The sequence below is a fragment of the Centroberyx gerrardi genome, chromosome 10 (assembly GCF_048128805.1).
Source record: "Centroberyx gerrardi isolate f3 chromosome 10, fCenGer3.hap1.cur.20231027, whole genome shotgun sequence".
NCBI classification, from domain to species: Eukaryota; Metazoa; Chordata; class Actinopteri; order Beryciformes; family Berycidae; genus Centroberyx; species Centroberyx gerrardi.
This window is the reverse complement of record NC_136006.1, coordinates 15915750-15934236: the sequence shown is the minus strand read 5'-3', so window position 1 is coordinate 15934236 and position 18487 is coordinate 15915750. Positions and strand designations below refer to the sequence as shown.

The 18487-nt window shown below is 41.6% G+C and overlaps 2 protein-coding genes across 4 annotated transcripts; both read left to right on the top strand.

Moving 5' to 3' along the window:
* The first annotated feature begins 205 nt into the window (after positions 1-205).
* Positions 206-2532, top strand: atp5mc3a (ATP synthase membrane subunit c locus 3a). 2 transcript variants are annotated; one of them, XM_071917899.1, is made up of 5 exons: positions 206-245; positions 446-541; positions 1367-1438; positions 1587-1777; positions 1951-2532. In XM_071917899.1, exons 2-5 carry the CDS (start codon positions 503-505, stop codon positions 2063-2065), a joined length of 417 nt encoding a protein of 138 aa, XP_071774000.1. In that variant the 5' UTR covers positions 206-245; positions 446-502; the 3' UTR covers positions 2066-2532. The 2 variants fall into 2 exon arrangements, with proteins under 2 accessions (XP_071774000.1, XP_071774001.1); XM_071917900.2 differs by lacking the exon at positions 206-245 and adding an exon at positions 248-333.
* A 665-nt stretch (positions 2533-3197) lies between these two features.
* On the top strand, positions 3198-17929 carry atf2 (activating transcription factor 2). Of its 2 annotated transcripts, XM_078286074.1 has the most exons (12): positions 3198-3230; positions 3980-4052; positions 4141-4237; positions 4324-4442; positions 4562-4687; positions 5261-5424; positions 5921-6035; positions 7255-7341; positions 9435-9680; positions 10517-10723; positions 13236-13341; positions 15865-17929. In XM_078286074.1, exons 2-12 carry the CDS (start codon positions 4005-4007, stop codon positions 16083-16085), a joined length of 1536 nt encoding a protein of 511 aa, XP_078142200.1. In that variant the 5' UTR covers positions 3198-3230; positions 3980-4004; the 3' UTR covers positions 16086-17929. The 2 variants fall into 2 exon arrangements, with proteins under 2 accessions (XP_078142200.1, XP_078142199.1); XM_078286073.1 differs by lacking the exons at positions 3198-3230; positions 5921-6035; positions 7255-7341; ... (2 more) ...; positions 13236-13341; positions 15865-17929 and having other exon boundaries at positions 3993-4052; positions 5246-5428.
* The last annotated feature ends 558 nt before the right edge of the window (positions 17930-18487 follow it).

Below are 18487 nucleotides of genomic sequence, written 5' to 3'. Positions count from 1 at the left end.
ATTCCTTTTCAGTAATTGTATTTAGAGAAGAAAAGTAAATTTTTCATTAGACACAAAATGAAAGTAGCCTAACACATGACTAGCTGTTGTGAACAAGGAGGTTTTATGTTGTGAATGAATATTGCCCCTGTGATCCTGTTTAATAAAGTTATTGTGAAATGACCTTCCATTGTCATCATCCGGGCGTCTATATACATCACGTCGCGCATGCGTACTCGTTCACTGTGGTTCGACCTCTGCAGTCGGTAAGTGTGTAATGGCAGTTTCTATGAGAAGCCGATCTTTGTAAATCCTTATTCATCCTCCTGCTTAACTTCATATTGCACTGCACAAGTGAGGACAGCATGCAAAATGGATGTGAATGTGTATTCGAGTGTCTTTATTTTCTCAGTGGAGCATTTTTACACCCATTTGACCTTACTTCTGTCTGGTCTTCCATTCTCAGAGAGACCCGGGCTTCAATCAGATTTGACCAAACCGGTTAAACTACCTAAATAACAAAATGTACGCCTGTGCAAAGTTCGTCTCTACGCCGGCTCTGGTAAGTGTATTTCTTCGGTTTGTTTCAGCCGCTGTGCATTTGATCCTGCTGTCTAATATCACGAGTAAATCCGTGAGGGCCTTCGGTTGAACTTGAGTGTAGCTGACTGGCAAGGGTATCTGCAGACTAGGCCAGCAGGCTAGCTTCCCTGCTAGCCAGCTAATGCTATGGTACAGGATGACATGCCCTGTGTGCGTGGCATTGTAGCAACAATAAGGTTGATGCATGCAATGCACAAATCAGATATTTGCAAGAATCCGTGAAAATGCATAGCTTAAGCTTGTAGATAACAAGTTAAGTGATTGTCGTCAGCTAAGGTCATCCACAAGTCCCTGTTAGCTACTAGCGCAAAGTTCATTTGTCAAACATACACTTAAGCCTACAGCTAACACACCAACTATCACTTATTTCATTAGGGAACTGTTGGTCTCCCTAAAGGTTTAATTTGGGCTGTGAGTCATCTTCCAAGGTCATGTTTCTGTTTCCAGCAGGTTAAGATAGCTAACACATATTGTTTAAAATACAATAGGACTATGGTAAAGCTTACTATCAAAAGTACACTGTACTTTTCAAGCATCGTGTCTCAAAAACGTATACAGTACTTACAGTATTAACAGACCATTAATGTCACAGGGTGAACATGCACAACAGTGAATGACAGTTTCAACTGTCAAGTGACATTCAAGGTGCCTTCCACCTGCTCATGTGTTTGCTGTCGCTGACAAAGGAGAGCCAGCAACAGTCTTTTTTTTTGTTAGTCATAGTGGACTTGCATGTGCTATATGGCTAAATATCTGTGTTTTTGTATCTGTGCCCTTGTTGCAGGTCCGTGCTGGTTCCCGGGCTCTTTACAGACCCCTCTCTGCCTCTGTGCTGTCCAGGCCTGATGTAACAGAGGTAAGAAACGCTGCTACTACTACATCTTTCTACTTAAGCTATATTCATCTTCATATCTCATGAGCCGGTGTATTTAACCAATATGATCGATGGGTATGTTTTAAGGCTGAAAGTTTACAGTCATGTCTGGTCTCTTTCCACCCCTCAGAGCAATGTCGCCCTGATGCCACAGAGCCCCCTCACTCAGGTCGCACTGAGAGGCTTCCAGACCAGCGCTGTGAGCAGGGACATCGACACCGCCGCCAAGTTCATTGGTGCCGGAGCTGCGACAGTCGGAGTAGCTGGATCTGGTGCTGGAATTGGGACAGTGTTCGGCAGTCTCATCATCGGCTATGCTAGGTTTGTTTCAGTCCTGCCACAAGACCTGGAAATTGCTTAGAAGCCAGATCCTTTCAGTCTCATGACTGGGAGTCTTAAAATAATCAAATTCACTAGGACTTAGATATGTTTCTGGTGTGTGTTTTGTTGTATTTCTGTCAGAGATTCCCTGACAATATCTTCTTGTTTTGCAGGAACCCATCTCTGAAGCAGCAGCTGTTCTCCTATGCCATCCTGGGATTTGCCCTGTCCGAAGCCATGGGTCTATTCTGTTTGATGGTTGCTTTCCTTATCCTGTTTGCTATGTAAAACTCTGCTGTCATAGAACACTTTAATTACAGATGTGACTACATATTTTATTGTGGCTACCAAAATTGTTCCGTGTTGGTGTCATGGAAATGTACATTTTCAAGTCTGTCAGACGCTGTCAAGATAAGCAAAACATGTGTTGTAAAAATGTAAGAAATTACACAATTAAAATGCATGTATTTGACTATTTAACAATGGCAGTAAATTTTATGTCTGGAATATCATGCCAACGCAACTGAGAGCAATCATGCTATCATGAATGTCACCTTATTCTGCGAAGCAGCTGTGTAGACTTGCTATGAATCAGCCTGGTGCATTTAATATTTTCTCAATGCATCACATGCAAGCTTTTTGGGGTCCACATTAATGCATTCTTTGGTTCATCTGCAGGTCAATAGCAGTACTGTAAGTAGGCAGCAAGTAAGTGCTTGCTTTTGTAAATGGCATTAAATAAACCTAGACAACAATTTGATGGTGCTAAATAATGGTTTTGAGTTTTTTGGACGTGATGAATGAATGTTCCAGTACCTGCAGGGTTGTTTTTAAAACTAAAATATTGGAGTCCTCTGCCTATGTTTGGGTCATGCACTGTGTGCACCTGTCCTAGAACCTACTTGGATAACAGATTTACATTATTAATCAAACTAAATTGCATAATTGGGGAAAGAAAACTGAATGATAGCTGTCTGATAATTTTGAATAATTGAGACAACTTTGGGTTCCACATCGAGGAGAGAGCCTGTTGTTAGTATCAAATATACTTTTGCCCTGCTATTATTTATTTTTCATATTTCCTTGTTGCCTTCTGAAAACAAAAAAACAACAATTTAATGTTTTCATGGCCCAGACCTGTAATTCTAATTTAAAAAAAAAAAAAAGTTGAATTACATGGCAGTGTATTAGCAGGGTAAAAAGGTTTGAGTGGGATTCTAAAAAATGAGACGTCAGTCCTACAACTACTAGTTACTAATAAATATACTGCCATGTAATTATTATGGTTTTTAAAATGTATCATTCAATTTCGTTAAGTACAACGAAAATAATAGTAAGGATGCCAGAGTCTAACCTTGTATGACTGAATGTGACGTTTACGGAAGATCCCATGCTGTGCTCGCGAGATATTGGCACAGACGTGGGATTTCGAATCAAGGGTTGTGCCTGTGGGGTAAGTGTCCACATAAACTGATAGCGATTGAGTACAAAGCTGTTGTAAAATATATCATTTCTTGGACTGCGAGGGACTTATGCATCAGTGCGCTGAAGTGGCCTTGAAATAAATGTTCACATTCCCTTTGTTTACGGTGATATTTAGATCTAATATGGCGACGGTGTTATCTTACCAGAGCTAGGGCTCTGACTATTCCCTGGAACCGACTGGAACAGATGGTCGCTCCTTCTTTACAAATAACTAGATATGTTTTGCATGATGTCTTGCATGATCAGCTGTCATATTTACAACACAGACAGCGATAAAGTGTTAGCGAAGTTATGCTCAGGATGTCCTCAAATTGTTTATTTTGGCAAAAACTGTACAAAACGAATAGACCGAGAATTTAGCGTCGGGTAGACTGAGGTGTAAACAACCAAATCAAAGCAACCGCCCATCGCTATGCTTTGTCCTGTCCAAATTTCTAGCTGTACATTGATCCTTACCAGGAACCTCACACTTTTAATGCTATCATTCATCATCCTATCAGTTAGTCAAATTTTCTGATGCCAGCTCTGTGTATTTACTGGTATTGTTATAACGGTACCATAGCTACATTTTTGAATTGTGATTCAAGAGCTGCTTTGTAAACACTTAACTCTTGACACACACACACACGCGCGCGCGCGCGCATATCGGCACATAGTGAGGTCTTTGCGGTCTGACACTAAACTCCTCCATTAACTTTTTCCTGTTTTATTGTATAGGGTGACATAACAGGAATTCCTTAATATGAGTGATGATAAACCTTTCCTATGTACTGCTCCTGGGTGTGGTCAGGTAAGCAACTTCTCTGTATTTATGAATGTTGTGATGTCCCGTTATTACAAGACAGGCTGTGTTAAGGACTTGCTCTGCCCCCATGTAGCGATTTACAAATGAAGACCACTTGGCTGTCCACAAGCACAAACATGAGATGACACTGAAGTTTGGTCCAGCAAGGAACGACAGTGTCATTGTTGCTGGTGAGTGTTCTTGAAGTTTAGGGATTTTGCTATGTTAAATGCTTTTTAACCGATCATTGACCGATTGAGGTTTTCCTCCATTGCAGACCAAACGCCTACACCTACGCGCTTTTTGAAGAACTGTGAGGAAGTTGGACTCTTCAATGAACTTGCAAGTCCATTTGATCATGACTTCAAAAAAGCTACTGAAGATGACATTAAAAAGGTTGTTGTCACTGCTACACTCCAACCAACTTTGTCAGCTGATCACTTAAAATTTGTTTGTTCCATAATTAGCATCTCTGATCTGTTGTACTGAGATGATTTCTTTTCTCTCTTGTGTAGTTACCGTTGGATTTGTCACCTCTTGCAACACCCATCATAAGGAACAAAATTGAGGAACACTCAGCTATGGAGGCGCATCGAGACAGCCCACTGCCTCATCCTGAATCTACTACAAATGATGACAAGGTAAAGGCTGTAAATAGGCTACTTCTGGTGGCAGATAGGTGAATGAAGAGTGGCCCACTGCTTCTGTGATTGGTAATTTACTGATTTTCCACATCCATTGCAATAATGGTGTGCTTTTTCAGTTGATTTCACTTCAAAATAATCTGTATTGTGCTTGACAATTTGACTGGAATTGTGAAGGAACTAATCCCTCTTGTATACCGTAATGATAAGACTTAGATCACATTCTGTGGTGGAAACACTGTGACTTTTATGTTTTAGCTTAATCATCCTCTGCCTGCCCTTAAAGGGGAAAAAACACAATACTAACAGTACTGCACAAAATTATTATTCAAAAAAAGAAATCGGGAAGATACATTTTTTTTCTCCTTTGGATATATTAAATGAATTTGAATTAATATGAATTTCTTTTCATGTGTTTTTCACTTTTTCACCTATTATTGAGGGAACAAAATAGGTGAAATATGGGCATCATTTTATCACAAGAAGTAATTTAAGTTAAGATTATGGTTTTCATTAAACACTTAATGCAGCTAAGGTCTTGTATGATGTTTTCAGGACTTATCTTTGCAGCCAACCTCACTGCCAACATCCACTATAGTCCGTCCTGCATCCCTCCAAGTTCCCAATGTACTTCTAGCAACCTCAGAGGCTAATGTTGTAATACAGCAAGCTCTCCCATCGCCAACATCTAGCTCTGTTATTACCCAAGTCCCATCCACTAATAGGCCTATAGTGTAAGTAACTCAAAATGTTACTTTTTAAAATTCGTAGACCATTATCAACTCATCTTTTTTTGGTTTCTTTTTTTAAAATTATTTTTGTGCGGTTTTGTTTTGGTAAGTTCACATTTCATGGGGCATGTCCTTATGTTGTTGGTTTATTTGCACTCAGCAGCCATTTTTATTTATGTATTCATTACTTGGTTATTGTGAAATAATTGTTCTTGTAGCAATATTGCATGAACATTTTAGGACAACACACAGTTCTTTGTTTGTATTTACTTTGTCACTGAGTGAATGTGAATGTTGTTAAGTCTTATTCGATTGTTGGATTCTGCTTTAGTTCCAGTTTAATTCTCCATCAGTTGTAGCTTTGTTATGCCATATTGTAGGGTTTTATTAACCACCCTTGTCATCAGTCAATTAGCCATTGTTTTTGTTTTTTGTCTTTATCACAAAGTGGTTTGATTGGTATTTTTCTCACTGCTGATTACTTTCTTTCCTCCTTCAGGCCAGTGTCTGGCACTTTCCCTGTGCTCTTACAGCTCCCTAACGGCCAGACCATGCCGGTTGCTATCCCAGCATCCATTACAAGCTCAACTGTACATATTCCAACTACAATCCCTGTGAGTGTTATGCAGTTAATATTCACTGTGTGCTTCAGTGTGTCAGATTTTAATGCAGTATATGCCCTGTGTGAAATTTGAAATTAGCCTGTTAATAAAATTGTTGTGTGATATTTTAGTGGTTATTTGATTAAAATCATCAGAGAAATCATCAAGACCGAGTAAGAAAGGCATGCAGCAACCTTTAGTCAATGAACAATTATCCGCTCAGTAAAACTGAAGTCACTCTCCAGTGTAATTCAGTCCCATTTACACTATTCTCACGTTCTAGTGATATATTAATGCCACTTATCTGTCTTGCTCTACTTGGACAGACTGAATATTTACAACTTTGGCACCACAGATTTTGGCATTCCATTCATAGCAGGAGAGGCTGAGTGAACTAATGGACTTTCAAGTGCAGCTGTGTGTCACTGTGGTAAAGAGACAGGAGTTGGCTGAGGCATGGCAGGCTCCAGTCCAGGATACTTGACAGCTATTTGTCCTTGTACAATTTGAATCAACGCTCTTGATTTCTGGCAGAGCAGATAGATGATACGACTAATGTGTTTTGCAATCCAATTATAACTGCTGCCCCTGACAGTGTTTCATATAGGAAATATGCTGTAAATAAGGGTCTTCTCGATTGTTTTTTTTTCTTCGCCCCCTATGTGGGAGCTTGTCTTGTTCACTATAGTCCTGATTGTCTGTGTGGAACACTGAGCAGCAGATGATTATCTCCTGATAGTGGCACAGCAGGGAAAAAACCTCTATCTTCCTAGTCTGTGGGGATTGGGAAAGCCGCTGACAAGTAAAGGAGGGCGAAAGGAGATGGAGAACATAAACCACCGCTGGGCCTCCCTTTCACTCGATCATCCCCCCCCTCTCTCTCTCTCTCCCACCCCTCCCCACCTCCCTCTGTCTCATTGTCGGGCTGTGAGAGGAGGCCTGGCTCCGGCCTTCCGACTCGTGTCTCTCCATCCTCTCCGCAGCTTCTCTGTCCATATGCTCTCGCACAGGCAGGCAGAGGTTCATTAGCGTGCACACTGCATCTCCATGTGGCGCTGCCTCCACAAAATAACAGGCCATCCAACCTAATGAGGCTGAGATATGAGGAAACTCCGAGAGCCTGTGGTGTGTGTGTGTGTGTGTGTGTGTGTGTTGGGGGAGTACTGCCTGCCTTTTACCGGGGAAGACTAATTTTCTGTGTGCTGGTCTGTCCCTGTGTCTATGCTGTCAGCTTGTCAGACCTGTCACCGTAGTGCCTAACGTCCCCGGGATCCCAGGACCTCCCTCGCCACAGCCTGTCCAATCAGAAGCCAAGCTGGTAATATTTTCGTTTTTTTTCCCTGTGAATTAAAATCTTTATTCCAGGCTCAGTATTTCATTTACCATCTGAGAGAGGTATTACGACAACCAAAATAATGAGAAAGCATGACAAGAAGTAAGCCGTTGCTTGCTTTGACCAGATGAGGGAGCTAGTAAAAGGCTGGTTGTATAGAAATCCAAAAGCTGTGTTGTTGGGTTTTTGTGAATGTTTCATCATCCCTTTTTTTTTTTTTATCGATGGCCTTTCTGCACATCTGGAATTTTTCATCTTGACTTTGTTTTTGAAATGGTTTTCAGTTTACTGATTCAGATGAATCCAGCTAGTAGAAGGCAGTATTTGATACCAGTGTGGTCAAAACATTTAAGAAATATTCCGAATATTCCTCAGTGGGGGCAGTGCAGTCAGGAGAGTCTCGTACCGAAGCCCTCCACTATGAGAAGTGATAGTTGAAGGGCAGGGATATGAAGCGTTGTTCGGGAGATCAGTGGCAATGTGATGAAGCACGGATCACAGAACCTGTAAGTGTTCACAGCACGCTACGCCTGTGGAAATTAACAGATAAACCGTAGAGAGGAGGGGTCTGTGTCTGTGTGTGTGGAGGAGGGAGGGGGGCAGTGATTCTGATGGGAGGAGGGAAGGGGGAGGAGGGGGTTGTTGGGATCGCGGGGTACGGAGATGACAAACGCGGAGACAGCGTTGCGCTCAGCACGCCGTCACCGGGGCCAACCAGAGGGGGGCTTCCACCGAAAGCCAGCTGGGGGCATCCTGGCACCCGCTCGGCGAGGCACATTAAGTCAGCCTCACCCTGCATGAAACCTTTTGTTCAGCAGAATCCTGCCTGACCTGTACACACACACACACACACACACCCCACCCCACCCCCCTCCTTACTCCTGGTGCCTCCCACCACACTCAGCTCATCAGCAAACACCTAATGAGCCCACGTCAAGAAAACAGACCCCCGCTCAACCTGCCCGCTCCCCACCCCCACCCAGCTCTCAGGGGGCGCAGAGACGGCACTTTACAAGGACTGATGATGCTGCAAAGACCACAATAATGATAATTAACTTGCTGAATTTAGAAGATTATGCTGTTAATTAGTTGCAAAATAAAGATAAGTAATATAGTAGCAGATGGTTGAATAACACCCATGAGATGGAGGGTTATTACACTGATGAGGTTTCCATGGCAGAGATGAAATATGAATCTGACTGGCTTTTCCCTCCTTCTATGGGCCATTCCAGGAGAATAATATCTTGTTTCTGCCAGAAGAGCTTCTGGAAGGGTATTACACGATAAACTAATTTGGTAGATAGATTGGTCTGGCAAAGGTAGTTGTTAGAATAATGTGGTCCTCTGTTTTCCCATGTAAATGTATTCCCTCTCACTTTGTTATTGGTTGGAAAGGCTCATTCACTTTCACCTTGTTTACTCAATATTTGATGCTAGAGGATTTGGCCTGTGAATCATGGACAACAATCTACAGAAATATAGTTTCTGTGAATGTGTTGTGTTAGTGTGTGTTGTATGTAATTAGCCTACAAGTCAAGTTTTTGCATTGGGGTTGTTTGGGTTAGGCTTCTCCAATGCATACTGTATGCTGTGAAAATATTAAAGTTCTATACCTTTGTTACCTAGATAAGATGACAACGTAAACGTAAGCAAAATGGGTCTGTTCAAGAGAGTGTGTCTTGTGCATGCATGGGAAAGGGCCTTGTTTTGCCTTGTTTCTTTGTTAGGTAACTTCATGACTTGTCTGACACAAAAAGTAGGGGATTGCTAATCTTGCCCTGACAAGAAGGTAATCACAATTGGAAATCACAGTCATGCAGAGTAATGCACAAGCTGTGACAGCCAGTGGAAGTGAATTTGAAACCCTCGTTCAAAAAGCCTAGCTTTTAAAGTCCCATTTTCAATTTCGCTGAATGACACAAGATAGAATAGCGTGGTAGTCTACTGTCAGTGTGACCTCTTCTTTATTTTCAACAATATTTCATTGCTTTATTGAATATAGTTTTGATCTTGTGTCAACCAGTAATTGTTGCATCAACATTCATGATTGTTTTTGCTGTGCTGAATTCTCTCCCCAGAAGCTGAAAGCAACGTTAAGTCAGCAGCTTCCTCAGGTAACCAATGGAGATGCTGGTGATGTCCAGAGCAGCGCTGTGACCCACACTGCTGCTCCAACTTCTCCTCCGGCCCCGGCCCCGACTCCAACCCCGACCCCAACTCCAGTCCCAGTCCCAGTCCCAACCCCAGCTCCTCACCTGGCCACACCTGAGGAACCTTGTCCCCAGTCCCTTCAACAGCCAGCAACCTCCACCACAGAGACACCTGTGAGTATTAACACCTGCATTAAAGGCACGAGCTTCCACTCACTATGCGTACAAGTATTGCACCAGTGTTACATAGAAGAGACATTTATTAATTTGTTTAACATTTAACAACAATTGAATAATAATCTAATCTTAACCTGATCTGGATCTAAATGTCATGTAAATGCCTTACTCTGATTATCTTATAGTAAGGTCATAATTGTTACAAAGATAACCTGGTTAGCGCACCTAGATTTCTGCACAATCTTTTGATTTACTTGGCCATGTAAACACCTTAGCCTGTTCATTCAGTTTTTTAAATGTGTGTCAAAAAGACACAGATGGGAAGTTGACCCAGATGCTGATGCAATGTGACAACATGGAGAAACACATGTTGCTGGTTGCATGAGTACATAACGGTGTCTTCTGCTTTCAGCTAACATTGAGCATGCGTCCTGCTTGCATTAAGGGTTTCTGTAAGCGCATCAACACAATCTGACAATGTTCCAGTATTTTTCACATATCAAGATGGCCACAGACTGGATCTCATTGCGTTGCGTCCTTCTCTGTGTAAACTAACCTGACTTTTACTGCGCACCATGTAAACCATTTACTTGAACTCTCTCTGTAGTGTTATTATTCACAGTAACTGTGTAGTTTTGAGTATTGTGTGCATGTAGCCATACACATTTAGTTATTCAATGTTGAAATTACACTAACTGATACTGTTTGATTAGGTCACCATCAGAATACTGCTCAGCCACTTTCCTATGCTGCGTATTGCGTCGGTGTGACAGCAGTACATTTCAGATTGTGCTGGTTTAGTTCTGCTAGTTATTATCCTGTATCATGTACAGGCCTCCCCAGTGCCCCCTGCCCAACACACCCCAAGCACAGGAGGTCGGCGGCGCAGAGCCACAAGTGAAGACCCCGACGAGAAGCGGCGCAAGTTCTTGGAGCGCAACCGGGCCGCAGCTTCCCGCTGTAGGCAGAAGAGGAAGGTGTGGGTTCAGTCGCTGGAGAAGAAGGCCGAGGACCTCAACTCCATGAACGGACAACTGCAGGTACCCTTCACCTCTTCACTCAGCCCCGGGCAGGATAATAGCCACTACATCGCTCTTTGTTTTTGTGTTCATATGCATGAATGTATCAGTTTGTGTGTGCATGCACGTTTGTTTATGTCTATTTATCATTGTGTGTGTGCATGTGCGTGCGTACACATGCTTTTCCCTTCTGTGGTGATGAAGTCATTAAAGCCGATTAAGAAGAGCTGCCATGTGACAGCGGCAGTGTGTGAGCCCTTTACATCGATATGTCCCTGTCAATAAAGATGTATCCTCCAGATGTCAGCCGCACACAAGCGTGTCTTCGCTTCTGTCTCAGCAGTTTACTGAATGGCCTCAAAAATCTCCTAGGGAAAGGTGTCTTTTTGAACCTTCATTTCGCTGGAAGCAATTAGGATCTGATGCTGACAAGTTCGAAACAGTTCATGTAACTGCTGTCTCTGTTGATAAGTGTGAGCCGGGGGTGCGGCACATCGGTGTTCCAGACAATTAAATGAGATGTGGTGTTTATTTGCTCGCTGTCTTATTTGTCTATGAAAGCAGAGTAAGATGTGGGGGGCGGGGGTGGGGGAGATAGACAGCAGCGGAAGGGAATGGGTTCATGTCATTAATATCTGGTTCAAAAACAAGTTATCACCACTTGTCATGGGTGCACTAGCTAAGACTTAAATAAATGTAGGTAGATGAAAGGGGTAGGAGGGACAGGTGAGCGAATATGGTTACAAACAGAGAGAGCATTGCTGTTAACTACAAAGAAGGGAACAACATGTGGCAAAAAACTGAATGTCAGAGAATGAAAGTCTTCTCTATATGAAGGCATTAATCAGCGGCACAGTTTTTGTAAAAAAAAAACTCATGCTGACATGGCCCAGCTGATCAGCGGAACTGCCTCTAATGATGCACAATTACTTTAACATCATCCTTAACTGGCTTTTTAATGAGGTGTCAGACCAGGCAGCTCACAGGGCTCCCAGCGTCGCCCAAGGCCCATTTGCTCAATTTCTGTTAATTCATAAACTTAGAAACAAGTTTTAACTCCCAAAAGTCCAGATTTGCCATGAATAAAATCATAAGCAGTTTTATGCTACTGTGGACAGGACATCGATGGTAGTGCCACTCCCATGGATTTGGCTTCTGACGGCAAAATTTTTATGCATTTCAAACAACTCTGAAGTAGACGGAGTAGTATTTTTTTTTTTTTCTTTCTGCATTTTTAAGTACAGTTTTCTGTAGCATGTAACCAATTCGATAGCCTTTCGTAAAGGATTGAGTGTGCATCTGTAGAGTACAGTTGACGTGGAGTAGAGGGAGAGTTTAAAGGAAAGCCTGTGTTTATATTGGCTGTACACCGCAGCAGTGGTAGCAATCATGGTGGAAGTGCAGCGAACATGGCGTTGGATACATGTGATACATACAGTCCTTCCAGCTGTGTTTAAATCTGTCTTACAACAGCTCGGCCCTGCCATCACCAGCAAGGCTAAACAGATGGAATCAAATAAATTGGCTGCTTTTAGACTAATAGATTAAGCCACCCATAGTCCTTTTAAAGGAGAAGCGAAGGAGCTTAAATCTGCCATGGGGTGTTCCATGGGCCCCTGGCTGCTCTAAATCCAGTTAAAGTCACCTTCAGCGTAATGTGGCTCTCTTTTACGACATGCAGAAATCCCTGGCTCCCCCGGGAGCTGTAACGACACAAGAGTGTAAATCTCTGCAGCATCCACAAAGTTGTGCTGACAATCGGAACAGCTCACCTCTGACAAATGTGCTGGTCGGTAGCCAGTGAAGGCCCATAATTATTGCGCAGGAACAACATAATTGAAAAAGTGCATCATACTTTATTCTGCATTCATTCATTATGTTGTTACCTTTCCCTGTGTCTGCTGTTTCTCATGGGAGAAAATATGAGTTTATCTGCAGTAATGTAGTGGTCATGTGCGCTTCTTGTACAAAGGAGGTCTAGAGAATTTAACCCTTTGACCCCATTTATAACTGTCATTAAAGTCCCAGCGTAGATAAAAGATGCAGCTATGTGTCTAGGAAGGGGACAAAGCCACATTCAAGTGCAAGTGTGGGTGTATGTAATAGCATTGTATTTCCACTTGTGTTCACATGTTGCTTGGGGTCCTGGTAAAACAAAGTTTGGATGCATCATCTATCTACATTGGAATTGTAATGCCAGGTGTACAAGTGATAGGCTTTTTACCACGTCATGGCAATAATCTTGGGTTCAAACGTGAAGTTAACACCTCGTAATTAAAATCCCAATCCATTTAGAAGGTAGGTATGTACTGAATGAAGATAGGCTTTCAACCACATTTAAATGCAGACTTAAACGAACGCAAGAGGGGTTGAAATCTAATTTTTCCATACTATTGTTCTTTTGGGAAAATCATATTTTGGCATATTTGCGCTGTATGCACATGTTCTCTGTGTGTATTTGCGTTATAATCAGACATGTATTCCAAAGTGACCATTTTATTGAGTGCTGCTGTCTGTTTCCTCTCTCTCAAAGAATGAAGTCACCCTGCTGAGAAACGAAGTGGCTCAGCTGAAGCAGCTTCTTCTGGCTCATAAAGATTGCCCTGTAACCGCCATGCAGAAGAAATCTGGCTATCACAGTGAGTAATGCTCCATTATTCTCAGCCCGAGGCTGCCAGTGAAATACTTCTAAAATGAGCCCCAGCTAACCACTAGAAGGACATGTCTTACTTATGGCCAACCTGAAAGAGCTATGGACATATTAGGCCCCTTTTTTTGAAAAACTTTGCTGAAGTTTAGATATTTATAGGCAGCATTGTTGGAGACAAATTCTCACTGTTGTGGCTTCAATGTCTCAGTCCTTTCAAGAAGCCACAGGTGGTATCCACAGACAAGTTATTGTTTTCTCCTGATTTTACCCTAAATAAGCATCAGATAGGTAAAGGTAAATGTCTACTGTATGCTCCAAGAAGACCAATCAGAAAAGTTTGGGTTGTCCACGAATAGATTAAGAAGCACAATATCCCATTGTTGTTTGTTTTTTGTGACACCCACATATGGTATCTGCACTTGACGTTTCATGTCTTTAGCTTATAATCATATCTTTAGAACTGTTTGAATGTATGAGGAGAATGCCATATGCACCCTCTTAATTTAAATTTCCTATTGTCAAACTGTATAGTGCAGTCTCCCTGCCAAGGCTTGTTCCTCACATGTTCTCATTTTAGAAATATGTCCTACCACCTATATTTCTCTGTTCCCAAGACTGGGTTCTGTCAGCTCGGCTTTGTGGTCATAACTCACCATCCCTCTCGGATGAGCCAGTATGCAGAACAAGTACGCTCCAAGCCACGTCTCTGCTGTGCTCTAAACGCCACCGCTCACTTGTATTGACAATGATTGCCTCCGAAATGAGTCCATTAAAGCAGCAAGCTTGACAAGACTGCAGAGCATCCTCATTGTGGGGTGGCCACCAAGCTAGGCTGTTCATTATGCATCCCCTATTGCTAACCATCCCACTGACACACGTCATGTGCATTATGGGACTGATGGCTTCCAGGCTAGAGTGGGCTGTCATAGCCAGCCTCATTTGGTGTTGTCTGGATTGTTTTTAGCAGGATCCACAGATGAATTGGGTCATCCTTCTCATGCATTTGCTGAGGATGTCTATCCTCCCTTTCTAGACCTTTGTGAAGGATGACATTTGGAGCTCTTTTTACCCTGGTGGGAAAATATAACCTCATCCAGATACCCTAGTACATCAGTTTGGCATACTGTTGACAAGTGAAGTAAAATTTAGATGAGCCTAGATGGAAAGCCACATTACTGATAATGTGTGAGAGGAGAGAACAGGCATGGCGGAGTGTTACATTTATTGGTAAGGTAGATTATGTTATTCTGACTGCTCCATGGCCCTTACTCATGTAAAGGCCTCATCAAGCCCTTTATTTTCTTAATGTTACACATCCCTGAGGCCCCAGTGCCCTCCAGACCTGTCTGGTAATACCCTTCATCGTCCTGCCCAGGCGCAGCGATGGCAGGTGGGAGGAAATTACCCAGCCTGCCCCACAAACAAGCCAGAACATGCTTTCACTTGGCAGACCAAGCTGTCCATCTGCTTACGGTGAAAACCACATCAGAAATCAAGAGAGCAGAAAGAAGCTTTGGCTGCTGAGGGAACCAGAAATGTTTGGTATTATGATATATCAGCCAGCCACCCCTTAATGTCATTAGGAGTAATAATACGCACTTGAACATGGAACAAAACCCCAAGCTGATTTACTCTGAGGCTGACCTTCTGCTGGGAGAAATGGCAAGGCAGTTTATAGTGCTTTGACATTCACTTGCACTAAATCACACGGTCAAAGTCCAGTCCACAAGAAGGCAGAGGATGCCTCCATGTGTGAAGACATTTTAAATGCAGTTTTATCACAGCCCTTGCTATCAAATCTGTATTTCACATTCTCAAATACCAAACCCAGTCATTAATTACAAAGTGCCATTTCAAGTGACTTCATATCATTAGCAATATTAATTATCATAGTGCTCCTTATTCCTTTATGAAACAGAGCATGAGAGTAGAGTCTTTTTTTTTTTTCATCGGGATCCAATTAATTCAATGCAACTGCCTAACAGCTGGTGGCATTTCGACTCCAAGTCTTCCCTACTCTCCAGTGTGAGCATCATTAAAATCAGGTGCTGTAATCATCTGTCGCTGCAGTAGTTGGCAAGCTAACAAAAAACAAATGAGAATGCAGTTAGGGATGGGAAACACTGCCACATGCCCCAGAATGTAATGTAGCCTTATGATGTGGGTTTAAATTGACATTGGAACTTTAATTAAAGGAAGGGGTGCAGGAATTGCATTATGGGGATTAATGAAACGGTTTGCATACACCACATGCAAATAGCTGTTTTACATCCTATTAGGCCTACATGAGAGTACTTCCCTAACCCTTCCTGGAATGTATCGGGTAAATACAGTTTCCTAAAATGGCCCATACACTATTGTAGTACAGCAGTATAAGGCAACCAAAACTTTATAGTGATATGAATTGCTCGAGTGGTAAACACGCGCCTGTGTGTGTGTCTGTCTGTGTGTGTGTGTGTGTGTGTGTGTGTGTGTGTGTGTGTGTGTGTGTGTGTAATCTTTGCAAATGCAGTCACTGAGAAAGAGGAGAGCTGTGAGGAGATGTCGGTCCCCAGCAGCCCCCAGAACGAGGCCATCCAGCACAGCTCCGTCAGCACCTCAAACGGGGTCAGCTCCTCCTCCATGACCCCTGCCGTCTCCGCCCCGGCCAGCTCCATGGCCACATCGAACCAGAGCACAGAGGAGAGCCAGCCACAGAGGGGCGCCACCCAGTCTCAGCCTTCGGGGAGCTGATCATCCCCACCGTGCCCCGGCGTTACGCTGTTGCCTCTTCAAGCTCTCTGACAAGAGGGGAAAGGAATTCTCTCTCAGCTTCAGTTTGGACTATACCGTTCTTTTTTTGTTTGTTTATTTGATTTGTTGGTTTATGTTTGGTCCATTTTGTGTCCTTGAAAGGCAATGTTCTTGAAAATGCAATGTTTTCTCTGGAATCGATGAAGATGAAAGAAAAGGCACTTTAAGTGTAACGGTGAAGATGTAAATACAAGGTTCTAAAAATGTTTTTGTCTTTGTGTGACTTATTTATTAATCTTATATATTTTTTTATTTGCCTTCTATGAACAGCATAAAGGTTAATCAGTGAATTGTTAATGAGACCTCACCAAAGTGTGTTGTGGCTCATTTGGAATTTGTTTGCTTGTTATTTTCATGACCTTTATAAGCACTATCTTTATGATGGAATTACATAAAGAGCGGTCACTTTTATAATTTGCTTTTTCCATTTTGCACATTTTGAGAGATGACGGGTTTACCTTTTTTAGAGTTTGACTGTTCACATGTTAAGTACTGGCAGCTTTTTAGAAGTAGATTTGAATACTGTCACGTTACACAAATGTAAATCGGATCAGATTTTAAATTGACAACTTTTTCTGTGAGTGAGTAGTTTGGCTACATCAGCTGTAGTTGCATCGTGCGGTTTGAATGTTCGAGGTTACCTCTGCTTGTAAAATAGTCTTAAGGAGGTAGCTTGGGTAGAATTGTGTATTTCATTAACATTCCATCTGTAGTCTGATTGTTCCTGAAGCAGTGATTGTAGGATTGCAGTACATTTTCCATTACTCAATCATGTTGATGTTGACTTAACTCTGTGCCATTACTGTTTTGTATGAATTGCTTACATTTTCAATGCAATTTAGCTTGAGTTGATCGCTATTCTCTCAAATTAAGGGTCTCGTACATAAGTGCTTGATAGAGGAAATATCTTGCTTTTGTATACTGTCTCTGCTTATTAAGTGACTGTTTATTGCTTTAGTGTCTGACCCAGAACACTTAAGGACATATTGCTGTTTTTCCTTGATTGCAATTCTATATGACATTTTTAGAAAGCATTGTAAATAACATCATTAATGATACATTGTATGTGATCTTTCTAGGTGTTATGTACATTGTTTTTTATAGAATAGTCTGGATTGTGTAGCTGAGTCCTATTGATCAGATTTATTCTGTTAGCAATTAAAGATTGACCTTAAGAATCATTCAATCATTAAGATGGGCCTCTCCCAGACTCAATACATTGTCATGTAAAATCTGTAAAAGCGTTCAAATGTGAACTGGAATCACATGCTGCTCCGCCATTCAACAAGTAACCTAAAGAGGATGTATATTAAAGTAACACTACTGCTTGTAAGAATTGTGAACATTTGATCATTGAAATAATTGTAGGATGCAAATCACACCATGGAATCAATTTGCCTTTTCTCTTAGACTGTACTGGCTTACTACTGTGTAGTTTTATGAGAAGCTAACACATTGTTTTCTTAAAATATGATTAGTTGTTTGTTTTGTTTTTTACTTCTATCACTGTTATGTGCTATCTGCATGGGATAATAATTCTCTGCGAGAATTTAACTGTTTATCCAATAATGTCTCAGTCAGATAAATATCATTGAACAAGTTGTTTCAACTTGAGTTGTGGCTCTTAAGTTTATGAAAGCTTTTGTTATTTGTTTTACCTCAGCTTAACTGCTTAAAAGGGGTGTGATACTGTGTTGGAAGTGAACTTGTAACTTGTGAAAGTTCTGTATAAAATACAATGAATTGATAAGATGTTGTAATAAACCTTTTAATATCTCTTTAAATCCATTATTGCTTCCTTTTGATTCTCCAACAGTTTGATTCCATCAGAATATGAAATTAAACTATGAATTCTTACTATAAACTATAAACCACTGCAAAATTTTATACATTATAAACATGATTAATAGGTCAAGTTAAATACTCACCACATGCTGTACCAGCTACTACAATACAACAGAGACTAACTGACTAGTATCTGACATCAAATCGTGTACTGATTTGTTGAAGTGCCTTTATATTGTAACTCAGTGACTAACACTGTTGCTGGTGAGCATGAACATTTCTTGTGGTGTATTCTGCCACCTTGTGGAACATCTGGAGTTTACCATATTTTCGATGGAGTGAAACATCAGTCTATCCCAATAAGCGAGCAGAGAACATGAATGATTGTGCATAAATCAAAATAATTCAGTAAACACAATGCTTTCCCCATTTCATTTTTCTATAAGAGTCATCCAAGTGCAATGTGCATTTCAGTTTGCTGACAGTAGATATAAAACATCCGTATTATTTGGAGTGCCAGTTGCAATCAGACATCCCACATGTACAGAAGATACTAT

Coding starts and splice junctions, on each gene's coding strand:
- atf2 (XM_078286074.1), top strand. CDS start 4,005: ATGAGTGATGATAAACCTTTCCTATGTACTGCTCCTGGGTGTGGTCAG. Junction 4,443..4,561: donor CTGAAGATGACATTAAAAAG/GTTGTTGTCACT, acceptor TCTCTTGTGTAG/TTACCGTTGGATTTGTCACC. Junction 4,688..5,260: donor CTACTACAAATGATGACAAG/GTAAAGGCTGTA, acceptor TTATCTTTGCAG/CCAACCTCACTGCCAACATC.
- atp5mc3a (XM_071917899.1), top strand. CDS start 503: ATGTACGCCTGTGCAAAGTTCGTCTCTACGCCGGCTCTG. Junction 1,439..1,586: donor CCAGGCCTGATGTAACAGAG/GTAAGAAACGCT, acceptor TCCACCCCTCAG/AGCAATGTCGCCCTGATGCC. Junction 1,778..1,950: donor CTCATCATCGGCTATGCTAG/GTTTGTTTCAGT, acceptor CTTGTTTTGCAG/GAACCCATCTCTGAAGCAGC.